Here is a 19814-nt window from a genome sequence, read left to right on the forward strand (position 1 = left end):
TCTTTATCTTTAAATGTTTAAATTGTTTTAAACATATATTAATAATTTTTCTCACATATCGTATTTGAAACTTATTTCTGTCAGCAAGCGCTATACATAATATTTGGAATTTTCTACTTTGAAATATATATAAATAAATGTATATATAAATATAGACTGACTACAGAACCATATATATATATATATATATGTATATATATAATATATAAATATATATTTAAATGTATATTTTATAAATAATATAAATATTACACATAATATATATAAATGTATATTTTTAAAACGATTTTTGATGTTATCGATTTATGGAAAGCGAAGGAATTTTAAATCTCGATATATCGTAGATGTAAGCATCGATATATCGTAGATACATGCGTCGATTAACGCATTAACCGAATTCTTTGCAGGCTTTGCAGGGGCCAGGTCGTTCTGTCCGCCCACGTGTGTACATATTTAGATTTGGTGTTTTATTCTTCTTACACACAACGAGTGTCGACTCATTCCGGAATACCCGGATCATCCTGTCATGGTCATAAGGTCCATTTCCCCTCCTCGCTCACCAGCCGCTGTCTTTTTCGGGGGCTCCTGACGTAGTGTGAGTATTTATGACGATATAACATTGCGACATCGCACGATTTTTATAATGATAATGAATATTATCACGATATGGGAATACGTCGCCAATTTATTCGGCCCTCGAGAAATGTTTCTTGTTGAAATCGATGGATGAGTCGAAATTTATCTAACCTTTCTCGCATAGATAAGTGATCCTAGAGACAGGCGGAATTAATGAAGTAAACTTTTCTACGCGCTTTCTTTTCATTTGCTTAAATTATTTTACCAATTCAGTATCCATTCTCTCGATTGAAATTTTAAGTGAATAAAGTTAGATTTTTTATTTATCATGTAAAATTTTAATTGTAATATATTTAATTATGTATATAAAACATAAAATCTAATGCTCGATAGGCATTGCTTTCGGAATCATCGTAGAGAAATTAATATGTGAATCGGTTAATTATTTAGTCATCATTTTTTAAATCGTGTGTGATACATATATATATGTTATTATATTGTCATCATATATTGAAATTATTATTTATTATTCTGTGGCACTATATCTCGCTGTTTACAACGAAAAGAGAGAAAAAATAAGGAACGATTCACGCAAAACATGTTGCATTTACAAAATGTACTTTTGGGAGATGCGCGCAAGTACAGAATGTATATTAAATAGGCGCCGCGTTTTAGCGCATATATCTAGATATCCGAGATCGAGAGAAACGATCTTTCCTTCCACAGGAATGTCGACGTAAGAATAATTTTCATCTTGCTGATTGATGAAAAAAGAAAGTGTTTCTTGATGAAGTGCGCTTCAGGAATTCGCATAGATAATAAGCGTCTCTTTTGATTATAAGTAGTCTTTTTTACTTTAACAAAATTCTCGCTCTTTCTCTCCTCTATCTATCTATTAAAACTCTATTATATTTAATAATGCAAATTTTTTCAAATAATGAAAAAAATTATACATTTTTAATTTTTAGCGCAAAATAGTTCGTGAAGTAAGCATCCTGTAGAAAAGTGCATTCGGGATGGGTGACTTCGATGCGCGGTCAGGAGGAATGAAATTGGCGCGGATGGACTACGGAGGAGTCAACGTTAATATGTTGACCAGCGTAGGATACCGAAGGACAGTGGCGATCCGCGTACGAAAATGGTAGGGGGGTACTGGCCAGATCACCGGAGGATGGTATAAGAGAAGAAGGGATACGAAACCAGCGCCAGTTATATTGACTTTCTTTTAAGCGACACGCGCGTTACACACTCCACGCGGGAGGATACACATTAAGTAAGTACACGCACTTGGTTTATTTATCGAACGCGCGCGCGCGCGCACGCACAATGAATACGAGTACTCATATTTGCGCGTCACAAATATATTATTCGCACCATTCAAGCTGCATAATCATGGTGGTACTCGAAACCGGTAACATTTCGACAAGTTCGATATTGGATGCTGTGTAGATGCCGAGAAATATATGCATATATATATATATATATATATATATATATATATATATATATATATATATATACTTTGCGTCAACTGCTGCGATTTCAATTTCTGTGAGTGAAATGAAGATCATTCTCGTGTGTTTGTAGCATCGAAATTTCAATTATGCGCCGAGATGTTAAATTGTGCTCAAATCTATAACGATCTATCTCTGCGAGACAAATATGTCTATATTTTTTTAACTAATTTACAAAGACACTTCTACCTTTATACAGAGTAATTCTCTCATTTCTTGCGTTATCGGCACAAGATGCAAAAATATTTGAAAGATTACTGAATACAGTTTTCATATGTTAGATAGATAATATTTAAATATTCGTCTATATATAATCTATACAAATATCAATTTTATTTTTTTAAAAAGAGAATCTCTCTTAAAGAAGATTTAAAAGATCAAATCGTAAAGAGTGAATGATAATTTAAAAAAGACTTGGTTCTTTTTTTCAATATAATTAGAATTTTTAATTCATGAAATGTATATGATTCAAGACCTATAAGGCTCTACATTTCTGGGATTTTCCTTTGTTTAATATCGCAAGATTTGAATGACGAAAAATCGCCCGCTCGCGATATTCGTGGACCCTCAAAATTAATGTCAGAATGTAGGACATTAGAGTTGTATAATGCTAAATATTCGCCGCTTTCTTTTTCCGGTCGCTTGCGCGGTGTTTTCGAAAGACGGAAGAAAGGCGAGACCCTTCGCGTAAAAGAGATGAATTACAATTAAACTTACGGCTTACACGCGGTGATTATTCAATTAATCAACAATATTTTCTCGAATATATTGCGTACCATAATTGTGTACTCGGCCGTAAAAAGAGTATACCGAGATTAATGCGTTTCATCAATAAAAATTAATAACCACCGGGGCAAAAATATCTTAAAGAAAAAACAATTCTGTTTCTTTTAAAATTTTTGTAAAATCTGAAAAGAAATGAAAAAAACTAGGAATTTTTTCAGGCACGCAAATTTTTCTAAATAAATTATTCCAATAAAAATTTTACATATAACTGTGTTAATTAGTCCGCGTCCAAATTGCCGAAAAGCTATTTCAATTCAATTAAAGTTTATAGATAATTCGACAAATGATATGAATAAAATATCGATAAATCGCGTTTTTCAAACCTTGCGATTTATTTGCCGATTTGTTATCTACGACAGACGAAGGAGTTGTTTATTTATATCGCTTGTCTGTTTTCTTTCTTCCTTCGCGGCAAAAATAATTTAATCTCGATGCAAAAAGCACGCGCCAGATTTATGGGGGAGTATAAGAAAGGCTCTCTCGTAGAGATATTGTATACGAAACCCATTTCAAGGGTCTGTCCCCCTTCCTGCTCTTCGCGCCTTTTATGCTTCCGTCCGCCTAAATTATTTCAAGATGCTAATCCTGAATATGCTAATGTCTAAAACCTAAAACCCGTTCGCGAACGATTATATTCCCATGTATGATAAAGGTTCTCTAATTTATAAATAAACTCTAAGCACACCAATATACATACATAAATTAAACGAAATAAACGCGGGGTGGTTAATAAGAGTCCTCGCTTGAGGCCTTGAACCCCATCAGTCTGGAGGACCTTTGAATCATTTGTGCCGCATTGCTAGTTTCTTGTATTATAGACCATCATCTTCGTCATGTCGTAATTTACAATTTTTTTTTATTTCGCGTCTGTGGGCCGATTGTTCTCGCAGGCGGATTAGGTAATCCCCGATTCTCTCGCGAAGATTCTCTCCCATGCGCGCGTAAACTCGCTGTTCGTCGACAAATTACCAAAAATCGCTCCTATATATACATATATATATATATATATATATATATATATATATATATATATATACACACTTCTGTGTGGAATTTAACTTATTTTACATCTCTCACGTCCTTCTCTTACCAAGAATTTGAAAAATGTATAACACAATACTTTATGAAATCTGCCCAAAATATCGTCCTTAGTTTCAAGTGTTTGAATTTAAGATATTTCGTGGATTAGCATAAATGTATATGAGATAGACGATACATATTTAAACAAAATTTTGCATAAAAGAGATCTCGAGATTTTTGAAGATTAAAGATAATTTAGAAATTTTATTAATTCGATTAAAGTTTTTTTATTTTCTTATGCTCTATATTTTTTAATTAGGTTTAATTACAATATTTGATAAAAATGAATCAACTCCAAGTTCAACGAAGAATACTTTTATGTGACTTGAAATAATTTATTAAATATTCTGTATATAAATAAAAATGAGATCTTGTAAAACTGGATCTTCATCTGTAACCTTTAAACGAGCAGAATAACGATATTGATTTACAAAGTACATCGAATCTCGCAAGCTGCGCGCTAATTTTTCAATAAAGAGAGATAAAAAAAGGATGTCGAATAAGAATACGCCGATGATTTTTCGACTAATCTAAATATATAAGGTCAAATATATAATAAAAAAAAACATGATGTGACCTTGTAAAGATGATTAAACTACAATTTGGAAACGACATTTCCACAACGTGGCAATCATAGATTTAATTAAATACACCGCGAACATATTATGACGCAATTATGCAATTTAAGTCCATGTCAAAGCAAACAAACAACTAAGCATGTGTTTGTCAAAGATTTTGCAACGTCCATTTTTCAATCCTCATAGTTGAATAAAATTAATAATTTTCTATGTTCGTAAAAATAATGAACATTATCTTTTCAAAAGTAGGTATCAATTAAAATATTATGATAAAAAATTTATCATTTATTTTTTTTAATTCGTAAAATTAATTTTATTTAAAGATGTAGGAGGGGGAAAGTTTGTGACTTTTTTATGTTGCATATTTTACAACTTTTCTTTATTTATATATATACACACACACACACACACACACACACATTAAGCAAATGTGTGTGTGTGTGTGTGTATAAAGAGATAAAATTCAATTTAAAGAAATACAGATTAAAATAATATTCTTCTGACTTTTAAATGCAAATAATTTAATTCGGAATCATAAAAGTTCTTTGCTCATGGCGATAATAAAAATACTTGATTGTTAATATCGCTTTTTTTCTCAAGTCTTATAATCTTTCGTATCAGAATCTGAAGTGTAGATTTGAAAAATAGATTCTACGAAGCGCGAAAAATATTCTGTGTGTACATACACATACTTTTATATATTTATTTATTAATATATTTGCAACTCTCTTAATATTTTACAAGAGATATGCCACTCACAATTCTGACTATAAATACATCCGCATAACAGATATATGACGTGTCATATAATAATGATCGAATCATTTTATACGGTACATTATTTCGTAATAAAACGTTATTTCGTAATAAGACGGTATTTTTTTTTCTCCAAAATTTCAACCTTTTTGTTCAGCTTCCTCGCGTCCATCACGATCGAATGTGTATCTCGCTCGTGTTATGGTAATAATGATACATGATCGTTAATATTATATGTCATAAAATTTACATTCTAGACACGTAGACACGTAGACACGTTGCATAGCCACGATTCGTCTTCTTCCGCATATATGGAGAAAGGCGTCGTCTGTTTTATGAGATACGAGTTTGACCGATATATCAACGTTTTGCAATCCGCGAGCAGGCGCTACCGGAAATCGAACGGGATCGTCAAAAAGTCGAGGTTGAGTGATCGGAGGACGTCCAGATGATGGACCTTTGATCCGCTAAGATACGTACAGACGCGCATACCTCGGAAATTAATAATTAAGCCTAAGTCGTTGCTCGCGCGGCCAGTGGCTCTTCAAGGTCGACGTAATTTCCTCCTCGAGGATATAATTAATCGTACCCGTGGGAAACTACAAACGAGAAAACGAGCCGGGGGACATTCGGGGCGCCCTTCGACGAGGCCCACACGTTGCTTTCTCCACTTCGCGTATGACACGCGCAATTAGTCAGCTATTACCTCTTGCGCGTATCTTAGTCAATCTCAAGGCGCCATTCTTACGTCAGCTTACAGACATCGGGCTATATTTTATACGGATTATCTTTTTATCTCATCCCAAGAGAGGAAGCGTCTTCGCTGGCGCGATTAGCCGTGTCGCTTCCGAAGAGATCTCTTTTGAGATAGCAGCATAGTATAACTTGGCAACTTTCATTTCTCTCCTTTGTGTTCTTGATATTTTATTTAGTTTTTATTTATCTTCATTTTTGTTTGTCGGTACAGAGTCATATGTGTGTCATACAATCATACCAGATCAACAAAATTATGATTTTTGTAATGTGAAATCTCGAAAGGAAATATTGTAATAGTTTCGTTAGATGCATCAAAGTTAATAGCTCTGCAAATTTTTCTACATTATGCACATACGCATAAATTGGATAATTCTATTATACAAGATTAAACTTTTTTTTTTAGGAAGCTTATGCAATTTTTTATAGCACAGTAATTAGGAAGTAGTTATAGTAAGTCTCAAGATATATGTATAAGTATATATACTTGTAGCATGATTAATAACGCGTACCATTAATAAAAGATGAATAAAATACTCGCGAATCTCGCGTGTGTCAAGTGGTATTTGCGGTCCAAAAGGGGTCAATGGCGACTTGATTTCGATAATAAATGTAATTACCGATTTCTCTTGCAAGAGCGACAGGACGAAAACGTTTTCGTTTAAATATTCGCGTGTTTATTTTACGACGCACAGGTCGTCCTACCACGATCTACGCGTCACCTTTGGCCGACACGGACCCCCATTTCGCTCGTAATGGCGCAATGTCTTCGGATCATGAATAGAATCCATGTCACGAGGATACGCGAAAGGTTAATGCGTGAAAATACATGTTGTGGCGAAAACGCGAGAGCAAACAGATATTCATATTTAAATCTCCTCCGATGGCGATTTTAAGGTCACCCGCAGTTACAGTTTAGCCATTCGAAAGGGAAGAATACATCTGGAAATATTCTGAAAATATTCTTGATTTTTTTCTCCCTCTCTATTTGCGTGTCGAGAATTATTTATTGCATTTCTCTTTCTCTCGGTACTCCCTGAATAATTAAAGGCACTCGAGATTTGATTATAGAATCGCATTAGTATTTTCTACTCGATCGTTACACGTGTCAAACGGTACGTGTCTAGATTGTATAAAAGTTTCCTGTATTCTCAACTGGTCCATCTGTATTGTATACAGGTGGTGCAAATAATTATTTGCAAAATTATCAAGAGAAATGCTTGCCGAGCAGATACTAAAAAGTGTATTAATTAAAAAAATGCATATTTTATTATATGTTATTACATGTATATTAATTTTTTTAATTTTTTTATTCTAAATCAAATGTGTATTTCTATTTTTTCCAAAATATTAATATGTCCAACGAAATGGTACAAATTTCTTGACAGTTTAATTTTCTAACAAATTTTTCGATAAAATCTGAATAATTTCGTAATAAACTGTATTATGAAAGATTTCATCTATACAGAGAGAGAGAGAGAGGGAGAAACTTAGACAGATTCCTAACTAAATCGATCTTTATTATCACGATCTAGAGAATCAGATCCCGTTACATCATCATCGCGAGAATACACGTATGAGTATGAGAAGATATTAGCAACAGTAAAAGTGTCGAATGAATAAGATTATGTCGGCTGCTTTTTTTCGCAGCATATATAGATTTATCAATCTATTCAAACAACTCGCAGATTAGCTGCTCTTAATTGACATAGTAACAGTCATTTAAAAATGGACTTTTACACCGTATCAATTTCGCACACAAACACACTCAGTTGAAGAGTGCGTAATACTTATACTTATTAAACAATATTTATACACTCATAACTCTGGTATATCGAACCATTGTGCTATGACAATGTCGCGAATTAAAAGTTAAATTCGTTCGCGATCGACGCGAGCAGTCAGATATAAAATTACCATATGCCGAATGTTATATTTGACAAGTATCGAGAGTAAAATTAAATGACGAGGTGTATCTCCTGAAAGTTATGCGAAGAGATTTTCGGCGAGGTCGACGGGACTGTTAGGCCTCGATTCGCAGTTAGAGCGCGGCGCCGAAGAATCTTGTCAGACCTTTGAACTCTCCGTTTGCGGTTTATGTAATCCTGGCAAACTCGGCGTCGTCATCGGACATAGTGTCACGGATGCGTTCGATATTTCATAAGTATCCCCAGTATATCCTAAAGGGGGGAGAGGGTGCGAGAGGGGAGATTTCTCGCGTCGATGTGGGGATATAATTGAGCCGGATGAACGGATCGACGCGGCCATCCTTGATTGCTTTCTCGTTTTACATTTTGCGGATGGATCGGGGCCGGTGACGGGGATTGGTCCATCGCCGAATCGTGGAATGCAAATAACTGGCGAAAGTTAACTTAATTACGAGGTCGATTGGCATTTATCGAGTGAAAAGCTAGAAGGACCGAGACCCGGGTCGATTAAGATATACCCACCCGCATTCGCTCGCACGATTCGTTTTTCGAATTTTCATCAATACAGTTATATTTCTTTTAAATAAGTTGATTTATTCCTAAAGTCCCACAATTTTTAACAATTTATAAAATCTTGCAAATCAAATTCCGACTAGAGTTTTATTAACACAAGTGTAATTATATATAATTATATATATATAATTAAGTTAGGAATAATGTATATATTTATTGCTCTCGATAAAAAGTCCTCAACTATTCATATATAGATAGAATTATTCCAAAATAATTCTTCTACAAAAAGAGACACCTTTCAGCTCAACAATCGAGCTTAAGTTCTCATGTTTTAATATATAAGATAAATCCGCTGAAATTAGTTGAAAACGGATATAAAAAATTTTGCTTTATATATTTTTATACATTTTCTATAACTCTAATTTTTAATATCGAATGGCATTGCATTAATATTAAGGCCTCGGTCTCGAAACAACGCGTCCTTATTTGCATCTTTAGTAATCTCCTTGGTTGGGGAGAAAAAGGGGAGCATCTTTTATTACAGGATGGGCTACAATGGGAACGCTATCACGATCCTGATAATCGTCACGACACACGCAAGCCAGCGAATTTCATAATTCATGCGCGGATGACATCAGAGAGGAGGTAGTTTATTATTTAGCGACCTTGCTCCTTTCTAGATCGGGCCTAAAAAAACACGCCGCCGCGCCGGTCCCACGCGCGTGAGCTCTGGTCACTCGGCCGAAACTTTCCCAAAAGTAAAATGCATACCGCGGCCGGCGAGAGTAATAGGAGGTCAAATTCTCTCCGGCGCGTGAGAGAGAGGAGAACGTCCGAGTTTCCGGGAAGTGTGATGCCTGCCCGACTTTTAATTTCTCTCCTTCGCGGCGACGTCGTCGTCTTTCGACAGACGTATGTCTCGTGCACTTCGATCGTGGATCTCACAAGCGGAGGGAACCGTAAACTCTTTCGGTGACAGACCTTACGACGCCGTAATGACGATATCAAGAAATGCTAAATGTACATTACGCAATGATAGTCGTTAAAAAGATCTCATTAAAATCATGCAGTCGTAAAGAAGCATATGTAATTATAATCGGATTGAATTATAAATATATATAATATACATATATATAAGAGTATAAGAATTCATAATTAATCCAGTTGAAAACTAAAAGTTGACTTTCATTTTGATTTTTTTTTTTTGTTTATTTTGATGTAGAAGTATCGTTTTTATATATGGCCTTTTAAATAAACAAAATCCTGATAGTTATCACCGGGATATGATTATTCGAATGAAGAATTGCATTGGGTATCTAAGTATTTCCATAAAAGAGAAGTTAAAGAAGATGAAAGTACGTTTAATCACTTTTTTTTCTTCTTTTTTGCGCACTTTGCATTTTAATCGCGCGAATCTGATCGCGTAACTGTCATAAATTTCATCTCTACAAGAGGCCGCGACGTGTGAGATCGAAGGATAACGCCTTTAAAGAACGGCCACCTCGCTATCAGACGTATGTTTTGGAAAGTTAGATCGATGAATGTTATAGGATCACTTCTTTTTTTTATTTACAGAGGTGTATGCACGACCTAGAATTCAGGCGACCCAAAAACATCACATACGTTTGTATAATATCATAGACTAGTCATTGGACAGGGAAATTGAGCAGAAAAAACACAACCGATTTCGCTGTAACATTGATTTGAACAAAATACTTGTCGTGATGTAACGAGGAACTATAGCTTCATTAGACGCCCATTTATTAGTTGCTGTAAAAATATCGCTTTATTCGAAATTTGATTGATGAAGCGCTATATATGTAATCAAAATATCAAATGTGTTACGCTGATATTTTACCTGATAGATTGAAAGGCTCGATATAAGAAAGAGGTCTTAAATACAGTATTTTCAAATTTTCAGTATTTTTTTATCTTTTCCTCGAAAGAGATTCTAGTTCAAGAGTCTTTATATTTGGTTTTTTACAATAAAATAGAAGATAAGGTAATGTAATGACATCATATAATAATTAAATATTCAAAAAATAGATCATAAATAATATATTTTAATAAACGATAGATGATGTTATAATTTCGTACATATCAAAATCCAGTCAAATGTCACGTTGTGATATACATCAGAACTTGTTTAAATTTATTTTATTTTATTAAACAATAAATTCAAGGTTACATATAATAAATGTGGACGATTTTGCTAATAGATCAAAAAAATAAAAATATATATTTCTATAATTAAAACTGAAAAGAATTTATATTTCAGTATAAAATTGATTTTAATACTTTAAATTAGATTTGCACTGTTTTTCAATTCTTATGTTATTCTTATCTATATTCTTAACAATTCAACTGCATTCGTTTATTTATTATCTGAAATATAATCCACGTGTAACTATATCATATTAACATAATTACATGAGTTTTCATGTCCATATGTATATGTATATAGTCGTAGACACAGAGATTGCGACACTTTATATTTATCGAATTTAATGTTTATTTTATTATAAATTATCCACACATGACATTTAAATTTATATTACACACTATACGCAAATTTGACAACATCATGATCATTTATCGCGCATAAGCACATGACAATGATTCGCATCCTGAATTTTACTGCATATTTATATAAACTCATTTTTTAAAAAGTGTCGCAACCTCTTGTGTCCACGATTTTTATTTTACAATCTATATTGACAAAATCTTCCATACATACTCGATAGCGAATTCGGTTGTTAATTATGTGATCGTCTTAATTATGTATAGCGAGATGCCGTATCGGTGAAAGTACTTATTGATTGACAAATCGAAAGTAAGTTTCTACTTGGCAGCTATTCGACCGGCGATTGGAGTTATTAATGAGGACGTGAATATTTAAGTATTTACGCTGTATATGCATATTACACCCGCATTACAAAAACGCCCGACGAAATGCGTCAAAATCGACGGATTATTTATGCGTCTTCGTGTCGCAAGAGAAAGAGAGAGAGAGAGAGAGAGAGAGAGAGAGAGAGAAGGGGGGGAGAAGAAAAGAAAAGGAAAGAGACGAATTTTCTATGGTTCGTTTCTGTGTTGTAGTAATAAAACGAAGCCGGCGTCTCGAGAGAGCTCGAACCCGGATCTCAATTTCAATTTCGGCTCCAGATTCGAATTATTAGGATGCGCCCGAATTCGACGCAAGTCTGATTTGTGTGCGATACTCGAGTAATCTGCGTAGTTCAATGAAGGAGAAAGTAGTAACATTAATGTATATACGTGAAAGTGTGCGTGCGAGCCGAGAGGACACATTTGCAAAATAATATTTTGACGGTCTGACTGGCGCTTATCCGTGGAAATCGAACGCATCGTGAATTTTCGGCGTTTCTCGATACTACCTCTCGCACTTTCTCCCGCTGGTCAGCGCTGTTAATCCTTCGCGATTGGAGGGTTATTATTTTTATTCACCGCTTTAACAGCCGCAAAAGTAATATAGTACACAAAGTTCGAAAGTGGAAAGTAAAAAATCTTTTATGAAATTTGTCGCGACTGCGAATGCCTACATTATTTTTTCACATATATGTGCAAAAATAATAAAATATCGTGGTAGATGGTAAAAAATCTCATCTTTTTGCATTAACGAAATAAATAAAAATATGTAAAGTTTATACAAGATATTTCTCCCTCATTGTAATTTCAATATTTGATTTATTAAATTATAAAACCAAAACTTCTATAAAAAAATGAAATTTATAATTACTAAGATCATAACTATGTTTCAAAACTGTGTTAAATTAAATTAAATAACATTTTTAATAACAAAAAATTCCATTTTTACTGTGTTGTTATAGAATATTGAATAGTGATTAATATGACTAAATTGTCTAATTTTTTTGATAAATATTGCTACAGTAAAACTGATTTCTTTTTTATAAAATTTTTTTATGCATTACCAAACACTATTACAGTTTATTTCATAGTTGAAAAAGCTTATTTATCAATAAAAAAAAAAAAAAAAAAAATAGAAAGCAAATATAAACTAACGATTTAAATATTTTTTAGAATTAATTTAATTTTGATAGACTAGGAATTTTTTATTGCATTCAAATCAATTTCTATCAATTGTTTCCCACGGGAAACGTATCTCTTACGACTTACGATTGTAGCTTTGGAAGCTATGTCTCGAGAATTTATTGCGGATGAAAAATTATCGCGTAAATTTGACAGGCGTATCAAATTGAAGTTTTTACGTATAATTTTAGACATGAATAGAGCGTATAATTTGTACGCGCGCGAGTCATTCTCACAAAACATTCACGCTGAATTGCGAAGCGAGTCTTTAGTTAGATCATCGGAGACTAAATACGGGAAATCCGTAATGCGTTCATCGCGTTCGTCTCTTTCTCTCGAATTCCATGAAGATTTTTGCGATGAGACACGTGTGACTCATAAAATTTGACCGCAACAAAATATATATTTAATAGTTCGATATCAGACATTATTTATTATAAATATATGTACATATTAATCGATGGTCATCCATTAGACATTTTTCGTTATATATTTCTTCGCTTGTTTCGTTTTGTTATGTTTGACATGACAATAATTTTCCATAATTGATTCGATTTATTTCATTTGTTTAACAACTGTATAGAGTTAATGTGTTGAAGTTAAGAAAATTAAATTTAAATTAATTGTCAATACTGCTGTTATGCTAAATTTTGATTTTGTCTGATTAAATAAAAACATAATTGATATATGACACTTGATTTAAATTAGAATAGAAACGTAATCGCAAATAATCAGCGATAATACCAATGGAATTTCGCAAATATCGGAATACAGTTCTGTCTTTCACGCCCGCGTTTGCCAACTGTGGCCCTGACCTGACCTAATCGAGCAAGATGACATCATTGATAGAAGGATGTGTTAGCACTTACACTGGCGCCCGGCCAAATAAGTATTGATTTTTTATGCAATATATGTATGTATATTCGAGCAGCTGAATAATTTTCATATAAATACTCAAACAATAAAAATCACACATCCTTGAACGCGATCCATGATTATTTCATCGATAGAGGATAACGAAACGAAACGAAACGAAAGTGTTTCCATTTACACGCCTCCCTATCGATATCTGCCATTCCACGTGCTTATGCAATATTGGAAGAAACATACAAGGTGTATCAAAAATCATATCTTGCTTTTGAATCACTTACTTAGAACTACCATTTGAATAATCAATTTGAGATGTCGCATTATGTTGCGTCTGAGATAGTCTGCACATATTGCGAGATATTGAGATAACATCAACACGATATTTAGATTATATGTTAGAATTATATATAAGTGTGTGTGTGTGTGTGTGTGTGTGTGTGTGCGTGCGTGTGTGTGTGCGTGTGTGTGTGCGCGTCTGTGCCTGTGTAAATTTACATGCCGCAAAATGCTAATCTTACGGCTTATATCGGTATTAACTTTCAATAGAGAAATAGAGAGAAAGAGAGAGAGGCAGAGTTATTTTAAAAACTTGAAATATTAAATGGAATCGCAAAAAGAAGCCGTGACATTTAAATGATTTAAATTACTTTTTTGTACAAGAACGCGCGCAATCTTTTTGTCAATATCGATCATTAACCGTGTAACTACATATATATGCAAAGGAAAAAAGAAAAGAAAAACACATGTTACCTTTCTGTGTATAAATTTTTATCTCATCAGTATCGCACCAAAGATGCAGATGCACTATGAATGAATTATTCCTACGCACAAAAATAATGCAACTCGCAACCTTCTTCCACACGTCATCCACGCGTATGCAATTTCTGTCTAACTATAATTCTCTGTTACGCAATCTCTTTTATTGTTAGAGAAGCTTATGGTGCGGTTCTAAAGTACCGTTCTGTTCCTCCGCATATCGTCTAATAGTTACTAAAACAGGCGAACAGGAGGAGTGTAATAAAATTATAAATTTTATCTTGTCGCATTCTTAAAATGATTCACCTACTGCCTGTGCGTTAAAAAAAGCAAGCAAAAGTTTACACAACTTTTATATAGCGTTTATACGATTCGAGATATTTTTGAGGAGAACCGGTCTGCCGGCCATTGTCGGAGAGATATGCAAAAATCTTTTCTTTTTTTTTGCCATAGATATTGTTCAGCTCGCACAATGACATCGAATGATGTTGATGGAATTTTATTTATTTACTCGCTATCCAGACATAGAAATCGCGTCGTAGAAATCGAAATAATAATTAATTCGTTTAACGTAGTTTTCTTCCCACAGATTTTCACGATGAGGCCACGGCTAGAAATGCTACTAGTTATAGTAGCGTTAGCTACGCACACACGTGGACTTCCTTACGGAGCCTTGCCACCTCAATTGCAGACACGTCAGTATATACAATTGCAGAATTTATGTAACACGTATTTTTTTTCAGGGAGAGTGGGGTCTCTCCGTTCAGGATATAGAAAATATAAATTTTAAACTATTTAATGATTTAATTATATATTTTTTTTATATCAGAAATATAAATCGAAAAAAGCAACATTTTTTAAAAATGTGCAATGTCTATTTTTTATTCTAAATTTTTCATTGAATATAATTGAATATGTACTTAAAAAGAAAAACGCAAAGAAAATATATATATTTATAATAACTAACTTGTAAATTAATCTCCCAGAAAAAAAAAGTTAAGTTAAGCGACATTTCAGAAGATCAAATCGTCTGGTATGGTGACAATCGTGCTTCCCAAATTCAACAAAACAGCGTCTTTCCTAGTTATAAAGAAAACATTGTTCCGCAACAGACTGGTCAAGCGCAATTTAATTGGGATCAATCTCAGCAAAGTAAGGCTTTATTTCGAAATATGTCGAATTATTTCACGTGCTTTTTATAACGAGAAATTAAAACGTATCTTATTATTATATAATGTCGTTGCGAAGCAGACACATTTGAAGGATACGAAACGCATAGACCATCAGAATCGCAGAAGCAGTATAATCCCGAATATGTATATCAGTCTTCTGATCAAACGCTGCAATCCTATCCCAATGTTGTGGATGGTTTCACCGTCAGTTGCAGCGGTCAAGATCAAATCTGTGTAGCCAAAAGCTTGTGCATCAACGGATACGTGCATCCCTTGAAGCAAGGCTTTATTCGGCCAGGACAAGTGAGATCATTATTCATTCATTATTCCTTATCACGGAGATTACTGATTTTATCTCGTATTTATTTGTGATAGTAATTGTAATATTACACGCTTTCTTAATATATATGTATAATGTAAAACAGCGTGAACTAAAAAATCAAATTTACACTGACTTAACAATTCTTTTATGTACATTTCGCGCGTATGCAGGTGCAAGAGTGCAAGCTAAGCCGCGAAACATGTTGTACCGTGCGATACGATTTAAATAATTCGCCGTACGACAATCAAATCAATACGGTGCTGAAGGATAATCAATATCCAGAACCAAGTCTGGAGAACGATCAGAGATACGTCCCGTACGGGGAAAATAATCAAGCGGATGTTGCCGAATTGAAGCCCGCATCGGGAAATGATGCGGAATTGCAGGCCGCGCCAAACGATAAATACGCGATCGAATCTGCTAATCAGATTCGTCTCGGCAATACAGAACCGACTGAAGAGGCACCGATTGATTACAATCAAATACCTGCCGATACAAATCAACAGGAACAATACCAAACAGGTATGCAGCAATTTATCGGTTATCTTTTTTGTGTGTATATAATTTCTATAGTTTTCTCTCTGTGTGTTGAAACTATATAAAAATAATATATGATATATAACAATTAAAAGAACGCATTATGTACATTATTATATTTGTTTGTATTAATATAAATTAATGTTGCGTATGCAGGCGATGCTAGTGCTAGCGAGCCAGTTTTCCCTCCACTCAAGTCGGCTCCTACGAGCTCCAATTCTGCGGTCTTTCAGTTTCCGGTTCAAGCCGGATGCGCGGCTGCGTTACTCTGCGTGGAAGAGCAGTATTGTACGTTGGAAGGAGTAATTAGCCCACAACCAGTCACGCTTACTAGCAAGCAGCTTCTACGACGTGTTCCATTAAGCGTAAGATATGGATTGATTCGCATATAATGCTAAATAAAAACATTTCAACTATCAATGATGATTAAAAGCACTCTTCCGAAATTAATAGTATATCCTTTATTAATAATAGAAAATTTTTTTCAATTGGCACAATAAAAATATGCGAAACGAAGAAAAATAAATAAAAATGTAAGAAATAAAATTTCTCTCGTAAAAAGCGAATCATCCGTTTTGCAGAGCTGCAGAAATTCCGAGACCGGGGTGGTCGGCAAGTGTTGCCGCGACCCGAATTACGTGGATCCGTGGCCGACTGGTAATCTACCAGCCAATTATACCGGTGGATTCGACGAGCAGGGCTTTCCAACGTTTCTGAACATTGCAAAGGTACGACCGCCAAAGAAGCCGGCCACACAATTACCTGTCAAGACGACTCCTAAGCCGCCGCAGATCCACGAGCAACTGCAGCCCACGAACGTCCTGCCTCTGGAGCCAGACGATTCTGACGTGACGCCGCAGCGCGTGGTGCCAATTTCTACCCAGGTTCCTATAGCTCCGATCAGCACTCCCGCGCCCTTCATCAAGAATCCGTACGACTCCGTTCCAAGCGATCAGGATATAATTTCCTTCGTGCCGCAATTGCCGAATAATCCATGCGGAGTGAGAAATTACGTAAGTATCCGAAATAATCTGCAAAAGTAATTTTGTTAAAAAAGTATTTGTGGATTATAAAACTTGAAAATTGAAGAGTCGAGTGCAACTTGTGTAAGTGCTAATTAACGGAGGGATGTATTATATCAGTAACTTTTGAGAAAGAGAGAAATTCTACTTATAAATTGGAATTTTATTTGCATCTTCGTATGCTAAAAGGGACAACGTCCAGCCGGCTTCAGGATAACCGATGCAGCTTTCGGTGAAATCCCGTGGCAAGTGATGGTCCTGTGGTCGGAGGAACGTAAGATCTTGTGTTCCGGCGCGCTTGTATCTTCGGATGTCGTTCTCACAGCTGCCAGTTGCATAAATAGGTAAAACTCTCACTTCCAATTTATAATTTGTATTATAGAGAGCTTGCGGAATAAAATTTTATAATTTATAATTTATCCATATATGTATACCATTTTTTTAATACATTAAAGTGTGCATCCTATCCTTAAAAAAAAAAAAAAATTTTTTTTGTCACGCGATACACATAAATAAGTTATAAATAAAATCAAGTGTCTCTCTATCTCTTTTTAAATCCGATATTTGTCATCAATTAAATATTTTTTTAAAAAAGAAAACTTGTGTAAAAATATTCGAATTACATTCAGATTTTCACCGAACGAATTGTCCGTGAAACTCGGAGAATGGAAACTGGGTTACGAACTTGCATACGAGGAACCACTCCCGTTCGAAATCATCCAAGTACGAACGATCAAGTATCATCCTGGATACGTGCAAGGATTCTCCAGCAATGATACCGCCGTGTTACTCCTTGAACATCCCACGACTTTTAATTTACACATCAATACGTTATGCCTTCCTGATGATTATCAAGTGCAAGAACCATCGCAATGTATAGTGACGGGATGGGGCAAATCAATATTACAAGGTACATGTTTACGTTTCTATCATTCGAAAAGGTCTCTTTAGAGGTTTACTTAGCAGATGAGGGAGCAGACAAATATATATACAAATGAAATATATATATATATATATATATATATATAAATTTAGCGCATTACGCTGGAGCCATCATGCACATGGTCGACGTGGATCTCTTGTCGCACGATGTTTGTCAAAATCGCGTTTTGGGCGCAGAATCTCACATCAACATCGCGCATAACGTAATCTGCGGTAAAGCACATAACGACAATAACATGTGTCAAGCCGATATCGGAGCTCCATTAGCTTGCTACGATGGCAAGGGAGCATATCATATTGCCGGAATTTACAGCCAAGACACTGGATGCTTGCCTACAAATCAAGTATGTATGATTTATCACTGACAATTAAGACAATTTTTCTTTTGCCACGGTCGCGAGATGATAATATCTCACGTGCAAATTAAATTCAAGCTATAATTCGCACACACATACATATGTATACATATATTTATAAATAATTAAATATTCGTTTTTGAAAATTGTGTAATTATGTTGAATTATAATTTTTTGTTATAATAGAGATAATATAATAGAAATAAGGGAAATATCATCATTTTTTACATAGACAATAGAAAAAGTCATCGTTTCTTCTTGAATGCAACATTTAATATGTGCTTCATGAGCGATCCTGTCTTATGCTTGATTTGTTCTTTTTTTACATATTATAATCCTATTATCTTTACACAGAATTTTATGGATTTTTTATCTCTTAGGTAGCGACATTCTCTCCAATTGACGTTGCCTGGATGAAACAGATAATGTCCGAAACTAATATAGAAACCGCACAAACCAATATCGATGATGGTTACGACTATCGAAAGAGTAACTTACCAGCGGGAAATGAATATCTGCCGCCAATATAAAAACTACAGATACAGTGTATATTTATACTGTTATGTACCATATTTTTTTAATACTCACGAATGTTAAAACGAGAACAGACACGCTCATATAATACTCGATTTAACGTAATGCTGACGAAAATAATTAGTGGTTTTAATATAATTTTCATGCTAATTGTAAGTCGCAAGAGAGAAGGGCGTTACAATTGTCCGAAATACAATTACAAATAATGAATAGCGTTATATATTACGTTATCGATATACTTAAAGTATGCTCAAATATTTTATGTTATATTTTTGGATATTATCATTATTCGAAATTTTTACAAAAAGCTTCTATATAATAATAAATACTTTTTGCTAAAATTGTTTTGCATAATAAATTTGATATCTAAATCAATATTATTCAGTATCGGAGTATGAGAGAGCAGAGCAATTGTATGACAATAAAAAGAAGTACATAAACTCCTAGATTTTAGACGCAAACGTATTTATTTACCTGATGTAATGCAAAAATTTTACACATGTTACATGTATACGTACATAAAAAAATCGTATAAATGATATATGCTTTTGTGTATAATTAAGTCATAAAGAAATCTGTCGAAAAAATTATATTGCATTTAATAAATATTTGTTAGGAAAAATATTAAAGGAATTATGACAATTAATTTATTAATAAATTAATAATTTTATTAATTTATTAATAAAAGATACGAACCTTTTTAATTTGTATTTCTCAACAATGTTTCTATTAGTAGTTATATATATAATTA

General features: G+C 34.0%; 1 protein-coding gene across 2 annotated transcripts; it reads left to right on the forward strand.

The window, feature by feature from the left end:
• The first annotated feature begins 398 nt into the window (after positions 1-398).
• On the forward strand, positions 399-19666 carry Scaf (inactive serine protease scarface). 2 transcript variants are annotated; one of them, XM_083040173.1, is made up of 12 exons: positions 399-595; positions 1545-1849; positions 14768-14873; positions 15196-15330; positions 15430-15653; positions 15843-16194; positions 16366-16574; positions 16791-17222; positions 17421-17575; positions 17861-18141; positions 18267-18517; positions 18910-19666. In XM_083040173.1, exons 3-12 carry the CDS (start codon positions 14777-14779, stop codon positions 19057-19059), a joined length of 2286 nt encoding a protein of 761 aa, XP_082896299.1. In that variant the 5' UTR covers positions 399-595; positions 1545-1849; positions 14768-14776; the 3' UTR covers positions 19060-19666. The 2 variants fall into 2 exon arrangements, with proteins under 2 accessions (XP_082896299.1, XP_082896298.1); XM_083040172.1 differs by having other exon boundaries at positions 401-595; positions 15427-15653; positions 18910-19665.
• Positions 19667-19814: the final 148 nt, after the last annotated feature.

This window comes from Prenolepis imparis, unplaced genomic scaffold, assembly GCF_030444845.1.
Source record: "Prenolepis imparis isolate NDT839.2.m4 unplaced genomic scaffold, iyPreImpa1.0 SCAF_6, whole genome shotgun sequence".
Classification (NCBI taxonomy): Eukaryota; Metazoa; Arthropoda; class Insecta; order Hymenoptera; family Formicidae; genus Prenolepis; species Prenolepis imparis.